The following is a 16,284-nucleotide window of genomic DNA, read 5'->3' as shown; positions in this document are numbered from 1 at the left end:
ATGTATACTCCCATCTATCACCGCTGCAAACAAGAACAGGCTTAGAACAGATTCCTGTTATCTCTCTGCATGCCCTATACCATCCTCAAATACTTCTGTGCCACTCTTGACTTGCAGTACCACACTTCCTGTCTTGGAACCCTATCAGGTGTCTCTAAATCCACAAAGAAACTTCCACAGCATGTCTTTTGTCCTGTTTTGTCCTTCTCTCACCCCAACCGGCCGTGTCAGACAGCTGCCCCTCCCTGTGCCTGGTTCTGCCGGAGGTTTCTTCCTGTTAAAAGGGAGTTTTTCTTTCCCACTGTTGCCAAAGTGCTCATAGGGAGTCATATGATTGTTGGGTTTTTCTCTGTATGTATTATTGTAGGGTCTACCTTACAATTTAAAGCGCCTTGAGGCGACTGTTGTTGTGATTTGGGCACTGTATAAATAAAATTGAATTGAACTGAACTCCTTCTAACCTCGTCCATACTTCTCCATCAACACTCTCAAAGCAAGCATCGCATTTGTACTGCTCTTTTATCAACATGAAGCCATACTGGTAGTAATTGTCAACTCTCTTCTAAACCTAGCTTCATCAACTTTATCTGTCTGTAGTTACTACAGCTCTTCACAACAATTCTTGAAAATCAGTTTCAGTACACTTTTCTCGATTCCTGTGTCATTATTTCACTCTCCTACATTGTGTTAAATAATATGGCTAAAAAGTGCACTGCCCTTGTCATCTGATCTGAATGAAGTGAACTTAACAGAACTGGGCTTTCAGTTCACACTTCTGAGACTTTAAAATTTATGTGGAAAAAAAATGTTAGATGAAAGTGACACTAGAACTTTGGCTGTCTATTACAGTGAAGGACTTGTCTGTTTTTCTTCCGCTTTTGCAGTTACAGTAACCTTGGTTTGATCTTGTTCCCATGCTTAGGTTTGTGATTTTTTTCTGCAGAAAGAAAATATGCATGTATAGGTGTAACATCAGGACTCTAAGCTCTGCGACCCTCTCACTATTCACAGATCGAGAAGCCGGATTAAAGGGGATTCTTTGGGCTGCCTTGTTTGTGCGTCAATGTGTGTGTATGTGGGGTCACTCGTGGTTTATCCCTGACTAATACATTCAATTCTCCTCAGGAATGATGGCAGACAGCAGAGGAAAGACAGAGGAAAAGCTGTCAAAGACAAAACAAAATCACTAAAAGAACTTACAGATTTCATTAATACATTGTCTGAACCATGAATGGAATAGAGACTCAATTCAAACACTAGCATTATCAAAAATATAGCACAGGAAGTATGTTTACTTTGCTTTTTCAGCTTTTGTGTGAAACAAGTTTTTGTGTGGACCAGTTTGTGTTTTTGTTTATGAGCTGGGACACATAACCACAGGACACATATTTTATGTGGTCCTTACTTTGGAGGACACACATGGAAATGGTTCTTTGATAGCTCAAACTTGTTTGAGAGTTTTTGGTAAGTTTGGATGTTGGGCATTTGGGCATTAATATGATGATAGATGAAGATAAGGAAGAAGTGCCAGTATCCTCATAAAGATTTATATAAAGTTTACTAGCATAATAATTGGGAGACCTAAACAGACTGGTACTTATATAGTACTTTTCTAGTCTATTTGAGCACTCAAAGCACTTTCTTATCCATTTACACACATTTAAACAAGCACATTTTAACTTCACACACTCCAATAGATAGCTTGAGGGGAACTCGGAGTTCAGTATCTTGCTAAAGGATGCTTCGACACGCAGACAAGAGGAGTAGGTGATTGAAGAGCCGGCCTTCCACTTTGTAGAGGAAGTGCTTTACCTCGTGAGCTACGGCCACCCAATGAGAATAGAGCACATTTGTATTTTAGTAGAGACTACGATACAAAACAGATATTCACATATGTATTTTTTCAATTTTATTTTGCCTTTATTTATATACGTAGTGCCCATTGAGACTCAGTGTCTCATTTCAATTCAATTCAATTCAATTTTATTTATATAGCGCCAAATCACAACAAAAGTCGCCTCAAGGCGCTTCATAGATACAGAGAAAAACCCAACAATCATGTGACCCCCTATGAGCAAGCACTTTGGCAACAGTGGGAAGGAAAAACTCCCTTTTAACAGGAAGAAACCTCCGGCAGAACCAGGCTCATTTATAAGTGAAACCTGTTCCAGACAAGCAGATAAACATAATCATATATTAGTACAGACATTTGCACTTACATACACATAATGACACTGGTATAATTTTTGTCCACCTCTAAATTGGACATCAAGTTTGAGCTGACCAGCATACAGGTTATTAGTGCTTCATAGTTATCACCTATACAAAGTCTGAGCTGATGTCTTTCTTTAGCTTCTTCGAGGCCAAAAGTTGCATTATCATACATCCTGATTCTCAATACAAAGAAAGAAATGTAGGTGAATGCTTGTTTTCATTTGAAAAAGTTCTCTGACTTTCCTTTACTTGTTTTTTCCCCTTCAGGTGATCCACGTCACAGGGCGCCTGCGGATCAGGATGGCTCTGACGCACAGCCGCTCAGTGCCCAATCAGATCATGGGGATGGTGGCGGTGGCTCACGCTCTCCCGCCGCCAACAATCAACGAGGTTCGCATCGACTGCCAAATGTTCGTGACCCGAGTCAACATGGACCTAAAGATTGTCTACTGTGAGAACAGGTAGAGCAGAAAAACTGAGTTTTTTTGTTTTGTTTTTGTCATCTGTTGAAAAAGAGTGCACAATAGTTTTTATGAAAAGAACGCAACAAAAAAGCAACATATAGGTCTTTAGCTATCATTTTCATTCTTAATTTTGTTAGTCTTATTGTATTAAATGCTTTTTAGTTTATATTTAATACACTGATTAACTTATTATGGGTTACAAAGAGTTTATAGATCACACAAATGAATGAAAACTTTTTGAGAAGACATGTTTTTATAATAATATCTAGTCCCTACCATGTCTTAGTAACACTTCAAGAAACGTGGCATGAACAGCAAATGACATATTACACTATCATGATTTATTGGACAAAAAGAAATTATTAAAAAATTAATAAATAAATTAATAACATGCCCAATAACCAAGTTTAAATCTCAGCTGCACTTATTGCTGAATGTGCTGCAGAAGTAAACACTAGCTGTCTTTAACACTGTCTACTGAGTGACTGGAAACAGTTTCGTTTGTTTCAAGTCAAAGTTTAGAACTTGTTTACTGTTTTGGGCAAGTTTTCTGAAAATCTTGTGATTTCGATAACTTGAGAAGAAGACGGGTTTTGAAATTGATACTAGAAGGTTGAGGGGTAGCACTGAAAGTTGCCAGTGTTTAAACTTGAGTGTAAGTGAATGACACTAAAAACATTCTCGGTCAATATAACATAAATTTCTGATTCCACTTTCCGCTCAACTTTGCTCTTAGGTATTTTACACAGTCTGACCTTGGGGTGAATTTGGTGAGACGTCCACTCCTGAGAAGATCGGCAACTGTCTTCAATGTTTTTCACTTGTCGATTATCTTTCTTTTAATACAACTTCAAATTGCTTGGAATGACCCTGAAATTTCCCAGATTGATGGGCAGCAATTGTTTCTTTAAGATAGTTATAGATGTCTTTCCTCCTGACATTGTGTTAACACATACCTGAATGCTCCTGATGAGCAAACTACCAAAATGTCAGCTTTTATAGAGGCAGTCACAGATTCTGATGATCAGTTAATGATGTACTGACTTATATCACCTTATATTACACACACATTGTGTACATAATATTTCGGCTGATACATATGAACATAGTATTGCTGAGTAAATGATATGTTTAAGGAGTTTTTTATCTACAAAATTATCTGTTCATCTTAGTTTATTTTGATTGGACATTTTAGAGTGCTCCACTTATATTGTGATTAAATATCACAAGAAATTATACCAAAAAAACTGACTACCGACTACTTCTGCATTCATCTTTCACACCTGCTGTTCAAGAAGAAAAGTTGCCTTCCCTGTCAGAGCATCTTATTCATGAGAACCCTGACCCAATCCTCCCCGGTTTAACAGTGAAATATGTCTCTGATGGATCCATCTCCTTTGCTCTGTCCAGATAAAGCAGATAGGTATCAGGATCTCATGCAGGAGTTAACCGGCCAACCAAGGAGATTCATATCAGGCAAAAAAAAAACCCTTCATGTTTTATTATAGAAAGAGAGGAGGGGAAAATGATAGTAGGCAGATTGCTTTATTGGTGGGTGGAAAAAAGGGACACAATGCGAGGCAGATGATGATATTCAGTGCGCAGCGACAGAAAGCGTCTCTGTGGTGAACAGGCAAGTGTCGCTCCCATTACAGCCCCATTTTGAGGATGAGTTTCTAAGAGAATGAGAAAATGGGAGGATGGGTTTTTCTAAAGAACAGAGTGTGCTGTTATCTGCCTGCCAGACATTAGTCCTCCCACCGCCCACTCGCTGTCACAATGAAACTGGGGAAATTGTTCTGTCTATCCTGTGGCAAATTTGTTCAAATTAAAGCTTTTTAAAGCTCACATGTGTTACCTGTACAATAGACAGGCAGCTTCAGTCTCTGTTGTTGGGTTTATTAGCTTTTTTTGCCTCCCCTGAATCAGACTTCGTAATCATCGAATACCAGAACTGCAGAAAGAAAATTGTCTCAGTGTGACAAGCTATGTATTTCAAAGTTTCACAACATTTCCACTTCCATGCAGCTTATTGTGGTGGGATATGGATGCAAGATTATCATCCAAAGCAAAGCAACAGAATAGAACATGGGGAAGTGGATATTCTTTCATCAGCAATTCCACTTATAAAGGAGCAAATATAATCTTTGTTATTGATTATCAGAATTAGATTCTTTCTTCAATTTTTGCTGACCGCTGGCAAATAGATACGGTGGCCCCGAGGTGCCATTTTAGAACATTTCAGAAACATATCAACAAAATTGAAAAGACAACAACGTTCTGTAAAGCACGAAGAAATCTCGAAAACTCAGCAGCACTTCAGAAATCTTAACAACAGTTCAGAAACCAAAGAGATGTCAGAAAACACAACATTTTGGAAAATATCAAACAGAAAAGGCTAAACGAATGCAACTGAATAACATAACCAGCGTGTGGTTGTGGTGTTTTGTTGAAAGTGGCGTAAAAAACAAATGATGACCAAAAAGTTTAGAACTTTCAAAGAAGTGAAACCTGTGAAGCTTCATTTAAGTGAAATTTTAAAAAAAAAATCAAAATCATGGGGCCTTTTAGACATGTATTTGTGTATTACACATAGAGTGGAGCTTCCACTAGGGGTGGCTGTAGATCAGGAGGTATAGCAGATGATCTACTAACTGGAAGGTTATTGGTCCGATTCCTGGCTGCTCCAGTCTGCAAGGCCAAAGTATCCTGAACCTTAAGTTGCTCTCTGAATGTGAATGCTCGAGTGCTCAAGTAGACTGGAAAAGTGCTGAAGAAGAGCCAGTCCATTTACCATTTACCACTTTGGAACGTGTACTCTTTGTTTCAGAATCAGTGACTACATGGACCTGACTCCAGTGGACATTGTGGGGAAGAGGTGCTACCAGTTTATTCATGCTGAAGATGTGGAGGGGATCAGACAGAGTCACCTTGACTGTGAGTATTGGAACCACCTGACTGAGTGCTGTTCTCTGATTGGGCAAAAGAATTTTTTCCTTAGTAACTTTGGAACTAGCAGTTTATAAGCCAGCTTTTCAGCATTTTTTGCCTACAGGTTAAACACTAGTTTAATGTACTTTACCTCTAATCCAGTGAATCTGTACATTTGTTTCATAGCAGTCATACTGCTAGATTTCCCTCTTCAAAGTTTAAAACCACTTATAGAGAATCCCTGCTCTCCTGTATCTTTGAAAAGTTTTTGCACAGCAGCAACTCTGCAATCTTATTACCCTTGTCAGGAGGCATAATGCACCCTCTGACACACACCCAAGCAGAGGCTTGGTATCCATGTTTAGTGGCTGTCTGGATGATTTGCGGCGTGCTGTTTGTTGCTGCAGTCACATCTTTACAGTGGCGGTAAAAACTGAGGAGGCGTTCAGAGCAACACAGCGTTTCACGGTTTGTCTGAGGTAGTGAAGGCATTTAGGCAGAACGCCAAATAATAACAAGCAGCACAGCAAGGACAGCTGGCGTGATGGGAGTCGAACACGGGCAGCTACAGTCAGATTCTGTCAAATATTGTCCACTGCGGCTGATTGCATTCAGATATAAGGCACAGATATTTCTCTGAAGACCCTTTTCTATTAACGTGGTTTGAAGGCTTAAAGCAGTGATTTGCGAACTGTATCAATAAAAGCTGTAAAAGCAATAAAATGCTAACTTTTCTGAGATTTGGTTTAAATTACTCAAACTGCTCAGAAAAGTCATGGAACCAACATTCTCAGAGATGTGGAATGACTATTGAATATGATGAAAACTGCCCTCTGAAGCTGGTTTACATTAATACTCTGAAAGAACGAAATGTTTCTTCCACTGAAAACTCTACATCCAGATGAACAGAATCAACTTTCTGGGACTTCCTTACCTGGATAATTCAGTATGCATCAAGACAAAAAAAAACCCAGACCAGTTTGTTTGCCAGTATCATTTTACTCAGTGTATTACAATTTACATCTTATTAAGAACATAGGTCTAGGGCCTATGTTCTTAACTGGCCTTTTTGTCCCACTACATCTACACCTTAACCAAAGGAAGCTTTTTATTCTCTCTTCCTCCCCTCTTTGGTGGCAGTTTCTTCCTGTTCAAAGGGCATTTTTCCTTTTCACTTTTGCTTGGGGTTTTCACCAAGTGCCTTGAGGCATCTGTTGTTGGGATTTGGTGCTATATAAATAAAATTGCATTGACTTTAACTTAATCTATAAATTTATTGGCACTATGATGACTTTAATTATTTCCTATAATCTTTATTTGTCTGAAGATGCATTTAGTTCATCTCTGTTTGAGGCTGCAGTTTGTTCTCCTTCTTTTAGCCTGGCTGTGGCTCAGAAAGCAGAACAGGTCATCTACTAACCGCAAGGTTGGTAGTTTGATCTCTGACTGCTCCAGTCTGAGTTCCAAAGTATCACTGGGCAAGATATCGAACCCCATGTTGCTCGTGATGTGTTCATCAGAGTGTGAATATTAGATGGAAAACACTTGTAGATGTAGAACAAAGTACTTGGGTGAATGAGACATACTAGAGTAAAATGGTACTATATAAGAAGCACTCCATTTGATTTGAGTTAAATTTGGGTTTATGTTTGAGCTTGGTGTTAACGTTTGTTTAGGCTCTTTCACCTGTGAAGGTTTTGAAAATTGGAATATTACACTGGTGGAAATGTGTGGAAGGCCACTGTTGATGGCATACCACTAGAAAGGCTTCAGTGTTTTTATTCCTGGACGAAGGCCTGTGTAAAAATAAAGATATTGTCATTTATTTTAAATAGGGAGGGCCTTTGATTTTTTTTTTTTTTCATTTGAAGCCCATTTCTATTGGTTGTAGAAACAACAGACCAATCATAGTGCTTTTAGTGGTATTAAGAAGGGGTCTCCTTGTTGCTGAACAGTGAAAGAAAATAAATCACACACGCACAAATGGCAGTGTTTGATTTTAGTGTAGCTAGTGGTCTCCTGCTGGTTTGATTTTTTTACATGCACTCTGAAAACAGAGGGAACTGACTTTAAGCCTTTGCTGTCAGTGTTATGTTAAAAGAAATTATTTGATACTGTGTTGCAAATTATTCTATTAGTCTTAAAGGTCTGCTAACTTTCACTGGAAAGGAGGGCCCTTAAATGACTGTACTTACTGTACTTACCTCATCATTTCTCTGCAAATAGAGATTTTTGCCGGTCTCTTTAAGCTCTGACTCCCGACACCGGCCCTTACTGCTGTTGTGACACAAATGAAACATGTCACATAGCTCATCAACAAAAAAAAAGGCAAGAAAATATACCAGCATGGAGCTCCCTGAAACTTTTTCAATTACCTTCTCCAAAAGTTCCTGAGCTCTGAACATCCAGAGTGGCAATCAGGAAGTGGCTCTATGGCGGCCTGGCGGGGTCAGGCAGAATAAGGGGAGGGGGGCAGGTTAGGATGTGTAAAACAAAAAAAAGGGGGAAGTATTGAGGGAGATTATTCCTCTCTGTCTGCAGTGAGGATGTGAGGTCAGGGAGGCAATCTGCCAGCCAACGGTTTAAATGACTTGGTTTTAGTTGAGCGTAGTCTAATACAGCACCTCCAGTCACCTCTGCTGTTCATTTTATTCTTCCTCTTTCAAAATTAATTTCCTCTGTGAAAGGGGGGCTTTCAGAAATAGATGGCTACAGGGCACTGAGGTTCTCCATGTCTTTTCTCTTTTTTTCTTTCCATCCTCACCGTCAAATGGAGCGCGGTCAGATTGTTCTAAAATCAGCCTTTCTTTGGGGCGGTTTCATTCGGTGGCTTTATGAACTCGCTGCTGATTGTGTGGAAGCTGATTTCAGACAGGCAGGCTAATGATTCCTAACTTTTTTTTCTGCAGACATGGGGGAACTTTCTGGCTAATTGGATAGCGACAGAAAACGTTTGTGTGGACATCAAATGCAAACACAAAAATAAAGAGTAACATCCAGTTTTATTTATATTGGCTTGGTTTTTCATCTTGATACCTTTAAATGTAAGATAATTATTTAATACAGTGATTTAGAGGCATGTTCTTTTAGTTTTTGTGTTCTTTGTGTTCTGGCCAATCAAAATGAGCTCTTTGCACTGGATGTTTGTGTGAAAGAAGAGCCAGACTAAATACTAGACATACCAGGCCTCCACCTCTATGTGCCTGTACTCAAACTACATCCCCAATTCAGAATCTTCTCAGTTAAATCGTAACCGATCGTTGAATCATTCATCATTTTCAGTTGAGAAACAGACTTTCTGCACTTCAATTTTCCTGTTTTTGTGGAACAGCAGCAGCTCACACTCTCCGATTTTTTTTTTGGGTGGGATTTCCACATCTGCTTCTGGTTACCCCATTGCAACATGAGTCAGATAGTTAGGGAATCGATCAAGGTATATTTTAGAGGGATAGCCTATTCTCTCAACAGGGATCTAAATTTTAAAAGGCTTCTTTTCAAGTGGAGGACGAAGCATGATCCCTCTCTGTGAAGAGGCGTCTCTCTCTAAGTCTCTATCATTACCTGCTGACAGCTGGTCTAAGCTCAGGTCAGATCTCAAAGTCAATCTGTCCTCGTTTCCACTCAGAGAACAGAGAGAAAGAGAAGGAAGAGATAAAGGGTGAACTTTCCTTTTCACAAAGAAAGGGGGGAAACGGAAAAGAGTGATTTGTCGGCACGAAGAGGAAAGAAATACTCAGCACAAGGGCTGGGAGAGAAATTCATCTTTTCTCAAAGAAAGGGATAGAGATGGAACTAGTGATTTACAGACAGAAAAAAAGGCAGGACAAAATGCTAATTTTCACACGGAGAGACAGGCTGACGAGCCGTTTCATGTCTTTTTCAAAAGGGGCAGGAAGAATGAGAAAAGAGGAAGGATGAAGATGGGATAATTCCCATGTTTTCACATAGTGAGAAGGGTCACAAAATGCATTATAAGTAGCAAAAGAGAATTAAGGAAATAGAAGAAAGGGAGAAGAACTTTGCAAAGAAAGGAGAAATTAGAAGATGGTGTTGTAGTTTAACGGAGTGATAGGGAAAAATGTTCAGTTGGTTTTATAGAAGACAAGCACATCCATTACATGAAGGTGAAGATGTGTTAGAATCTATTGTGATCTGTGTTAGGCATCAAGTTGCTTAAAAAAAAGAAGTGCTTTTGAAAAGTTCATGTTTTCATAATGACTGATGAACACAACACTAGTGTCACTCATTCTTGCCTGTGTCTGACCTCTCTCATGAGTGACTAGGTGACATGATGTGTGTGCTCCAGGTAATAGACAGTAAATCAAAATACAGCTTGTTAGGATGGCAGTGGTTCAGACAGCACAGCTACCCAGCGGTACTGCTCAAGGCAGTCCACAGAAAAGTTTGAAAGAGTTTTGAAAACAAAAGCAGAAAAGGTTCTGAAAGATTAAAACCTAACATCAGAACATATGTCACAGTGGCTGTGAATTTGATCCAAGACAGTTGGCCTAGAAGACAGAAATTTTAATGACTTATTTTGAATGAATTTCTGGTTTTTTTTGGACAGTTCAATTCAATTATTAATCCAAATCTTTCAATTTGGATTAATAATTGAATTTAAAAGAAAATTAGAGACAAAAAAGATTTCTAGGTCTTTTCTTAATATCATGTTTTAATCAAATTTATGGGAATTAATCTCTTCACCCTCTTCAGCCGGTCATGGCTGATGGCTCCCTGAGCCTGGTTCTGCACTGACCTTTGCCCATTTAGCTTTGATTGATAGATTTTGGTGATGTGTCACAGCCTGCCAAAACTGTATTTGTTGGGTCAGTGCTGTTACATAGAAAAGGATATATAGGTTGACGATGTTACATCTAAGACAGAAAATTCTGGGATTTAATATTTCAAGGATTCATCATGACAAACTAGTCATTAATCATCATTGGCACATTTTAGACTGAGGGCGGTGGACAGCCAAAGAGTTTGTTACACATGTGGAATCTAAACATTTTGTACCAGGAAAGATTTAGTGCTACTTTCATTTATCATATTTTCTTTGCCATTATTCGTCTAACAATACGGTCTAACAATATTCTATGGACCGCAGACAGTAAGCAAGACAACCCTGAAAAGAAATGTCATTGTCAAATGTGTGGTAATAAAGTCTGAATAACTTTTACCAGTAAGAACTATGTCATTTTCAATGTAGAAAACACCGACAGTATTTAACTGGTGTACAAGTTACTTGCCTACAACCATGTAAGCATTTTCATATGTTCAGGCATCCCAATTTTGACAAAGTTACTAACATCAGTACTACAAATGAGAAATTACTTGGAAGATGCAGACTTGTAAAACAGCAGAGAACTGCTAATGTATAAAATACAGTAGTAAAAAGATATTTGGTTACTTTGTTTAACCATTTTCAGGTTAGTTGCAAAGTTTTTGCAGGTCTGAACCTCCCAACTTAAAAGAGAGGGAGAGACATAAAGAGAATAGAGACTAAATGCATTAGTTGTTTTTTTTAACAATAGAAGCAAATAAAAAGAAAAATCCCAGACAATGTAGAAAAAAGACACAAAGAGAAATTCTGATTGTCAGAGTTGAAGCAAGACATGGGGGAAGCTGGCTTTTCTAGGGAAACAATCAGGAAGAAAAAAGAATTTCATATTTTCAGACAAAAGGAGGTTTGGACATATATGAAGTTGGAAAAAGACATTTAGAATTAGCAAAGGAGAAGGCGATACAATAGTGAAAGACAGCCAGGATGTTTGGGAGTGAAACAGATGATCGAGAGACATGCAAACGCAGAGGAAAATAAAAGAATGAGAGAGAGTGAGAGACTAGCACAGAAGAGAAAGCTCGGTGGATTTAAGCCTGCAGGCGTTTTAGTAGAGCTGGTCTCTCTAGACCAACACTGCCTTTAATGAATCCACACACACTGAACGGCATTTTTTTTTATCTGTTGCATACAAAATGCACACACACACACACACACCTGTGAATCTACCCACACATGTAATATTAGTAAAACACACAAAAACTGAGTCTTTAGGGACAAGTGAGGAAAAAGGGCATACAAACATAAACTGTAGAAAACACCGGACAAAGTTACAGGAGCGTCATTTGGCGACTTTTCTGTGACTTTCCTTTAACTTGAAGTTCTTGTTTTGAGTAGATAAATCTGCATATTCACTTCAACTTTTTTCCATCAATTTTGCGACGTGTTCTAACTAAAGTATCTGAAATCAATGAAATACGAAAGTGGTGAAAGAAGTCCTCAGATCCAGCAATGGCAACATAAGAGTACTTCTTAGTAAATGTATTTAAGTATGAAACTAGTCATTGAGCAATAAAGTGCCATCTGTGACTGGTACTGGTGAACTTATTTTAGGTATCGCAATTCAATTCAATTCAATTTTATTTATATAGCGCCAAATCACAACAAAGGGTTCCTGTTCAAGGTTGAGCTTCTTTAAATCTTTTATGTACAATCAGACTAAATTAGACCCCCTCAGTTAGGCTTCCCCCAGACCTAACAGGATAAATCAGTCCTATCTTAATCTGGGGCCTCAATTAGTGCCATGTTATGGCATTAGTGGGTCAGATCCATCACTCTCAACTTGTCATTTTTCCACTGAGAAACAGAACACAGTGTCAAAATAATGTCGTATTGCTTACTGCCCTACATCAGTCTATGAAGTCTGTATGTACATTTAATATTAGAGTAAACAGTTCAGGACATGCAGTAAAATCAGAATTCTCAAGTAAATGCAAAACCAAGATTGGAGTCATATGCTGCTGAAGAGAGAGCTATCATCCTGAGAGCTATCATTGCAGCACTAGCAGCTTCTGGCTTTTGCTGCAATGATTTGTTCTGAAATAAACAAAATATGATGAACCAGGACCCTGGATAATACACCAGTCCTTTGGGAAGGGCTCCTCGTGTCTCTATTAAGTGTAAGACCTTAAAATAATAGAGATTATTCATAAATCCTGAACAATCAAACGACCCCCTCTGAGCAAACTAAATGATGTGTGTCATCCGACTTCATTGACAGTTAGAGCTGGGTATCATCTGCATAGCAATGAGAATAAATGATGCTGCCTAAGGGAAGCATAAATAATGTAAACAGATGTGGTCGTAGTAGAACTGTAGAACTCAATAATTAGTCTGTTATATAGATATGATTTCAACAACTACAAACCACTACCTTTATAAACTACAACATGCTCTAATCACTGTAATAGAATATTATGGTCAACAGTATCGAACGCTGCATTGAGGTGAACACAGAGATGAGTCCACTGTCAGAGGCCATAAAAGTATCGTTTTTAACCTTCACTAAAGCTGTTTCTGAGCTGTGATGAGCTCTGAAACCTGACTGAAACTCTTCAAATAAGCCATTCCTGTGCAGATGATCAGTTAGCTGTTTTACACTTACTCTTTCAAGGATTTTTGAGATAACAGCAAGGTTGGTGATTGGCCTATAATTAGCTAAGACACGTGGCTGGGTCAAGTGATGCCTTTTTAAGTAATGCTGTAATTAATGCTGTCTTATAGGCCTTTGGTACGTAGCCCATTAATAGAGACAGATTGATCATATGTAAGATTGAAGCATCAATTTATGGCAGGACTTTCTTGAGCAGTCTTGAAGGAATGGGATCTAATAGACAAGCTGATAGTTTGGAGGAAGAAATTAATGAAGCTAACTCAGAAGGAGGATTGTAAGGCTCTCGTGCATGTAAGGCTTTAAAAAAAGCTTGATGTGGTTAAAGAACTTGAATGGAAGGTTTTTGAACTATACCAGAGCTGACCAGAAGAGGGCAACAGAGGGCTAGAGCCATGGAAACATGGTGGTATAAATACAGACACACACTCACAAACTGTCTTTTCCTGCAGACCTCCATCCTTCAAATTTTTGACACACTGAAAAGCTATTTCCATGAAGCAATTTCACTGTCATAAATTACAGGTTAATGTGGCACAGGGTAAATGAGGTAAAGGTAATCTGAAAGGTAGATGAAACTACATGGGAAATCCAACAGATTCAAAATGAAGAAGAGATAGAGGAAGACAAGCAAAAAAACACTAAAACACACTAAAAAAGGAAAAAAATGAAAGACCAGAGGTGTAGAGAAGGGAAACAAACAGTGAGAGATAAACAGAAGAACAATGGCAAAAGTCAAAAGTGTGACACTTAGTGAAAGAAAGCAAGCACGCCAGAGGAAAAGAAGGGGAAAAAGTGAGGTGGAGAGACTTTAAAAGGGAATAGAACTCCTTTAATCTATTGGTCTCTCTCCTGCAGCCTCGGGCGAGCCTCCAGCACTCCCTCTCTCTCCCTCTCTCCTTCATTAGTGGGTGATCAGCAAGTGAGTGATTCAAAGATGGAGGGAGAGACAAAGAGGATGGTGTGAACAGATGGACAGAGGCTGGACCATAGTGTCCAAGCCGAAATGTCTCTGCTCTCATCTGTTGGCCTAACTCATTCATCTTTACCAGGCCCAGGTGGCTGCTTCATTTTGACCACTACAGCTTCCTTATTTCCAATACTGTTATTGTAGTTTGGTTTCTATGAGTAGGTATTCAGTGCTTGCAAAAAGAACAAACAGCTGATTTCTAAATACATTTGATATTCATGCCTTCATTTTCTTGCTATCATACAGATTTCTGAGCATATTTCTGTTATTCCCAGTAAAAAACTCAAGAAGGTAGCCTGAAGCTGATTATTTTTGTATAATAAAACTTAAATTCTGTTAGCAGAAACTGTGCAACACCCAAGAATTCAAATCTTGGAAAGTGGAATCCATTGCAACATAATATGGAAATATTGTCTGTGTCATTCACAGTAACAACCACACAGGAAGTGCAGTTGGGTCATTTAGGCTCCCAAGTTAAAACCCCAACATTTACAGTATTAAAAAGCATATTTACAGCCTATAAAACACCAGATCTCGTATCTATGGATAGTATTTGCCTTCATAACAAATGTTTGCTTTTTATAACAAACCCCTTTGCAGTTGGATAAGGTTTAAAGTTAGACACATAGAGTAGCACATTAGTTTATGGACTCAGTTGCTTGTTTTGCATAATATTGAACAGACCATTAAGTCAATTTTGTAAATTCTGGCGATTCTAAGAGTAAGAAAGGAGCATTACCTCACCGACAGACCACAGTACGTCAGGCTGAAGGACATCACGTCTGACACAGTGGTCAGCAGCACAGGAGCACCACAGGGAACTGTGCTGTCCCCTCTTCTCTTCACCCTGTACACCTCTGACTTCTGCTACAACTCTGAATTATGTCATATTCAGAAGTTTGCAGACGACACAGCCATCATGGGGTGTATCTGGGATGATCAGGAAGAGGAGTACAGAAGTCTGGTGAGGAACTTTGTCGCATGGAGTCACACAAACCACCTGCAACTCAACACCTCAAAGACTAAGGAACTGGTTGTGGACTTCAGGAGGTCTAGAGCAGGTCCACTGCCGGTTCAGATAGAGGGGGAGGAGGTGGAGGTGGTCAACAAGTACAAGTACCTCGGGCTGTGGGTGGACAATAAACTGGACTGGTCATGCAACACAGAGTACCTGTATAAAAAAGCCCAAAGCCGACTGTACTTCCTCAGGAGGCTGAGGTCTTTTAACATCTGCAGGAAGCTCCTGAGGATGTTTTACCAGTCGGTGGTTGCTGGAGTACTTTTCTATGCTGTGGTGTGCTGGGGGAGCAGCACAGCAAAGAAGGACTCATCCAGGCTGGAAAAACTGATCAGGAGGGCTAGCTCTGTGGTCGGCATGAAGCTGGACACTCTGGTGACAGTGGCAGAGAAAAGGACATTAAAGAAACTGATGGACATTATGAACAATGCTGGGCATCCTCTGCACACGGCCATTAACAACCAGAAGAGTCTGTTCAGTGACAGGTTGCTTCTCCCCAAGACAAGAACTAACAGACTTAAAAACTCCTTTGTCCCACACGCCATCAGACTGTTTAACTCCTCTCTGGAAGGGAGAGGGAGGGGAAACAGGAGGACAAAGGAGGGGGGAACAACTAAGCTGTAGTGCCTCTTCACCTCACTGTGCAATACCTTTTGTGCAATACTTTTGTAAATAGTCAACGGTGCAATAGACTCAATACTTGAAATGTGCAATTCACTTGTATTTTTATTTTTATTCCTATTTATTCTATTTATCCCCTTTGTATATTTTATTTATATTGTCTCTGTATTTATATATATGTGTGTGTGTATAACTCTGTAACTTCTGTCGGTGCTGTGCTATTTTGGAAATCGAATTTCCCAGAGGAACCCACCCGAGGGATTAATAAAGTTCTATCTTATCTTATCTTATCTTATTACCCAAAGTATAGTTATTGGCTAATGATTTGTAATTAATAATTTGCTGTGCAAGGATAACATCTGAAGACTAATTTGACCATGCACACACTGACCTGTAAGGTAGGTGTAACGGTAACACTCTTCGGTGTATATAGGTTCAAAACCCCATGTCTACATTGCGTTGTCCTTACTAATGATGACAAAGCCACAAACTGTTACTTTCAGGAATATCAAATATCAGTTTACTTGCTTGGATACAAAGTCCCTCTACCACCAGCTAAATAGGAAGATATTTTCCACTCCAGTGGGTAGAGACCAAAAACTGAGTGACGATTAG

The 16,284-nt window shown here is 39.2% G+C and overlaps 1 protein-coding gene across 1 annotated transcript in view; it reads left to right on the top strand.

The window, feature by feature from the left end:
- The window catches only part of npas3 (neuronal PAS domain protein 3), a 396,686-nt gene that overhangs the window by 361,383 nt on the left and 19,019 nt on the right, over positions 1-16,284 (top strand). The window contains exons 8-9 of the mRNA XM_085256285.1: positions 2,482-2,675; positions 5,509-5,615. Coding sequence (XP_085112411.1) covers positions 2,482-2,675; positions 5,509-5,615 — 301 coding nt within the window. The remainder of the gene's footprint in view (positions 1-2,481; positions 2,676-5,508; positions 5,616-16,284) is intronic.

This window comes from Mchenga conophoros, linkage group LG19 (genome assembly GCF_057382185.1).
Source record: "Mchenga conophoros isolate Kocher_MC1m ecotype Shallow Benthic linkage group LG19, M_conophoros_male_GT1.1, whole genome shotgun sequence".
Classification (NCBI taxonomy): domain Eukaryota; kingdom Metazoa; phylum Chordata; class Actinopteri; order Cichliformes; family Cichlidae; genus Mchenga; species Mchenga conophoros.
Note: the sequence above shows the minus strand (reverse complement) of the source record. Positions and strands in the feature narration are given on the sequence as shown.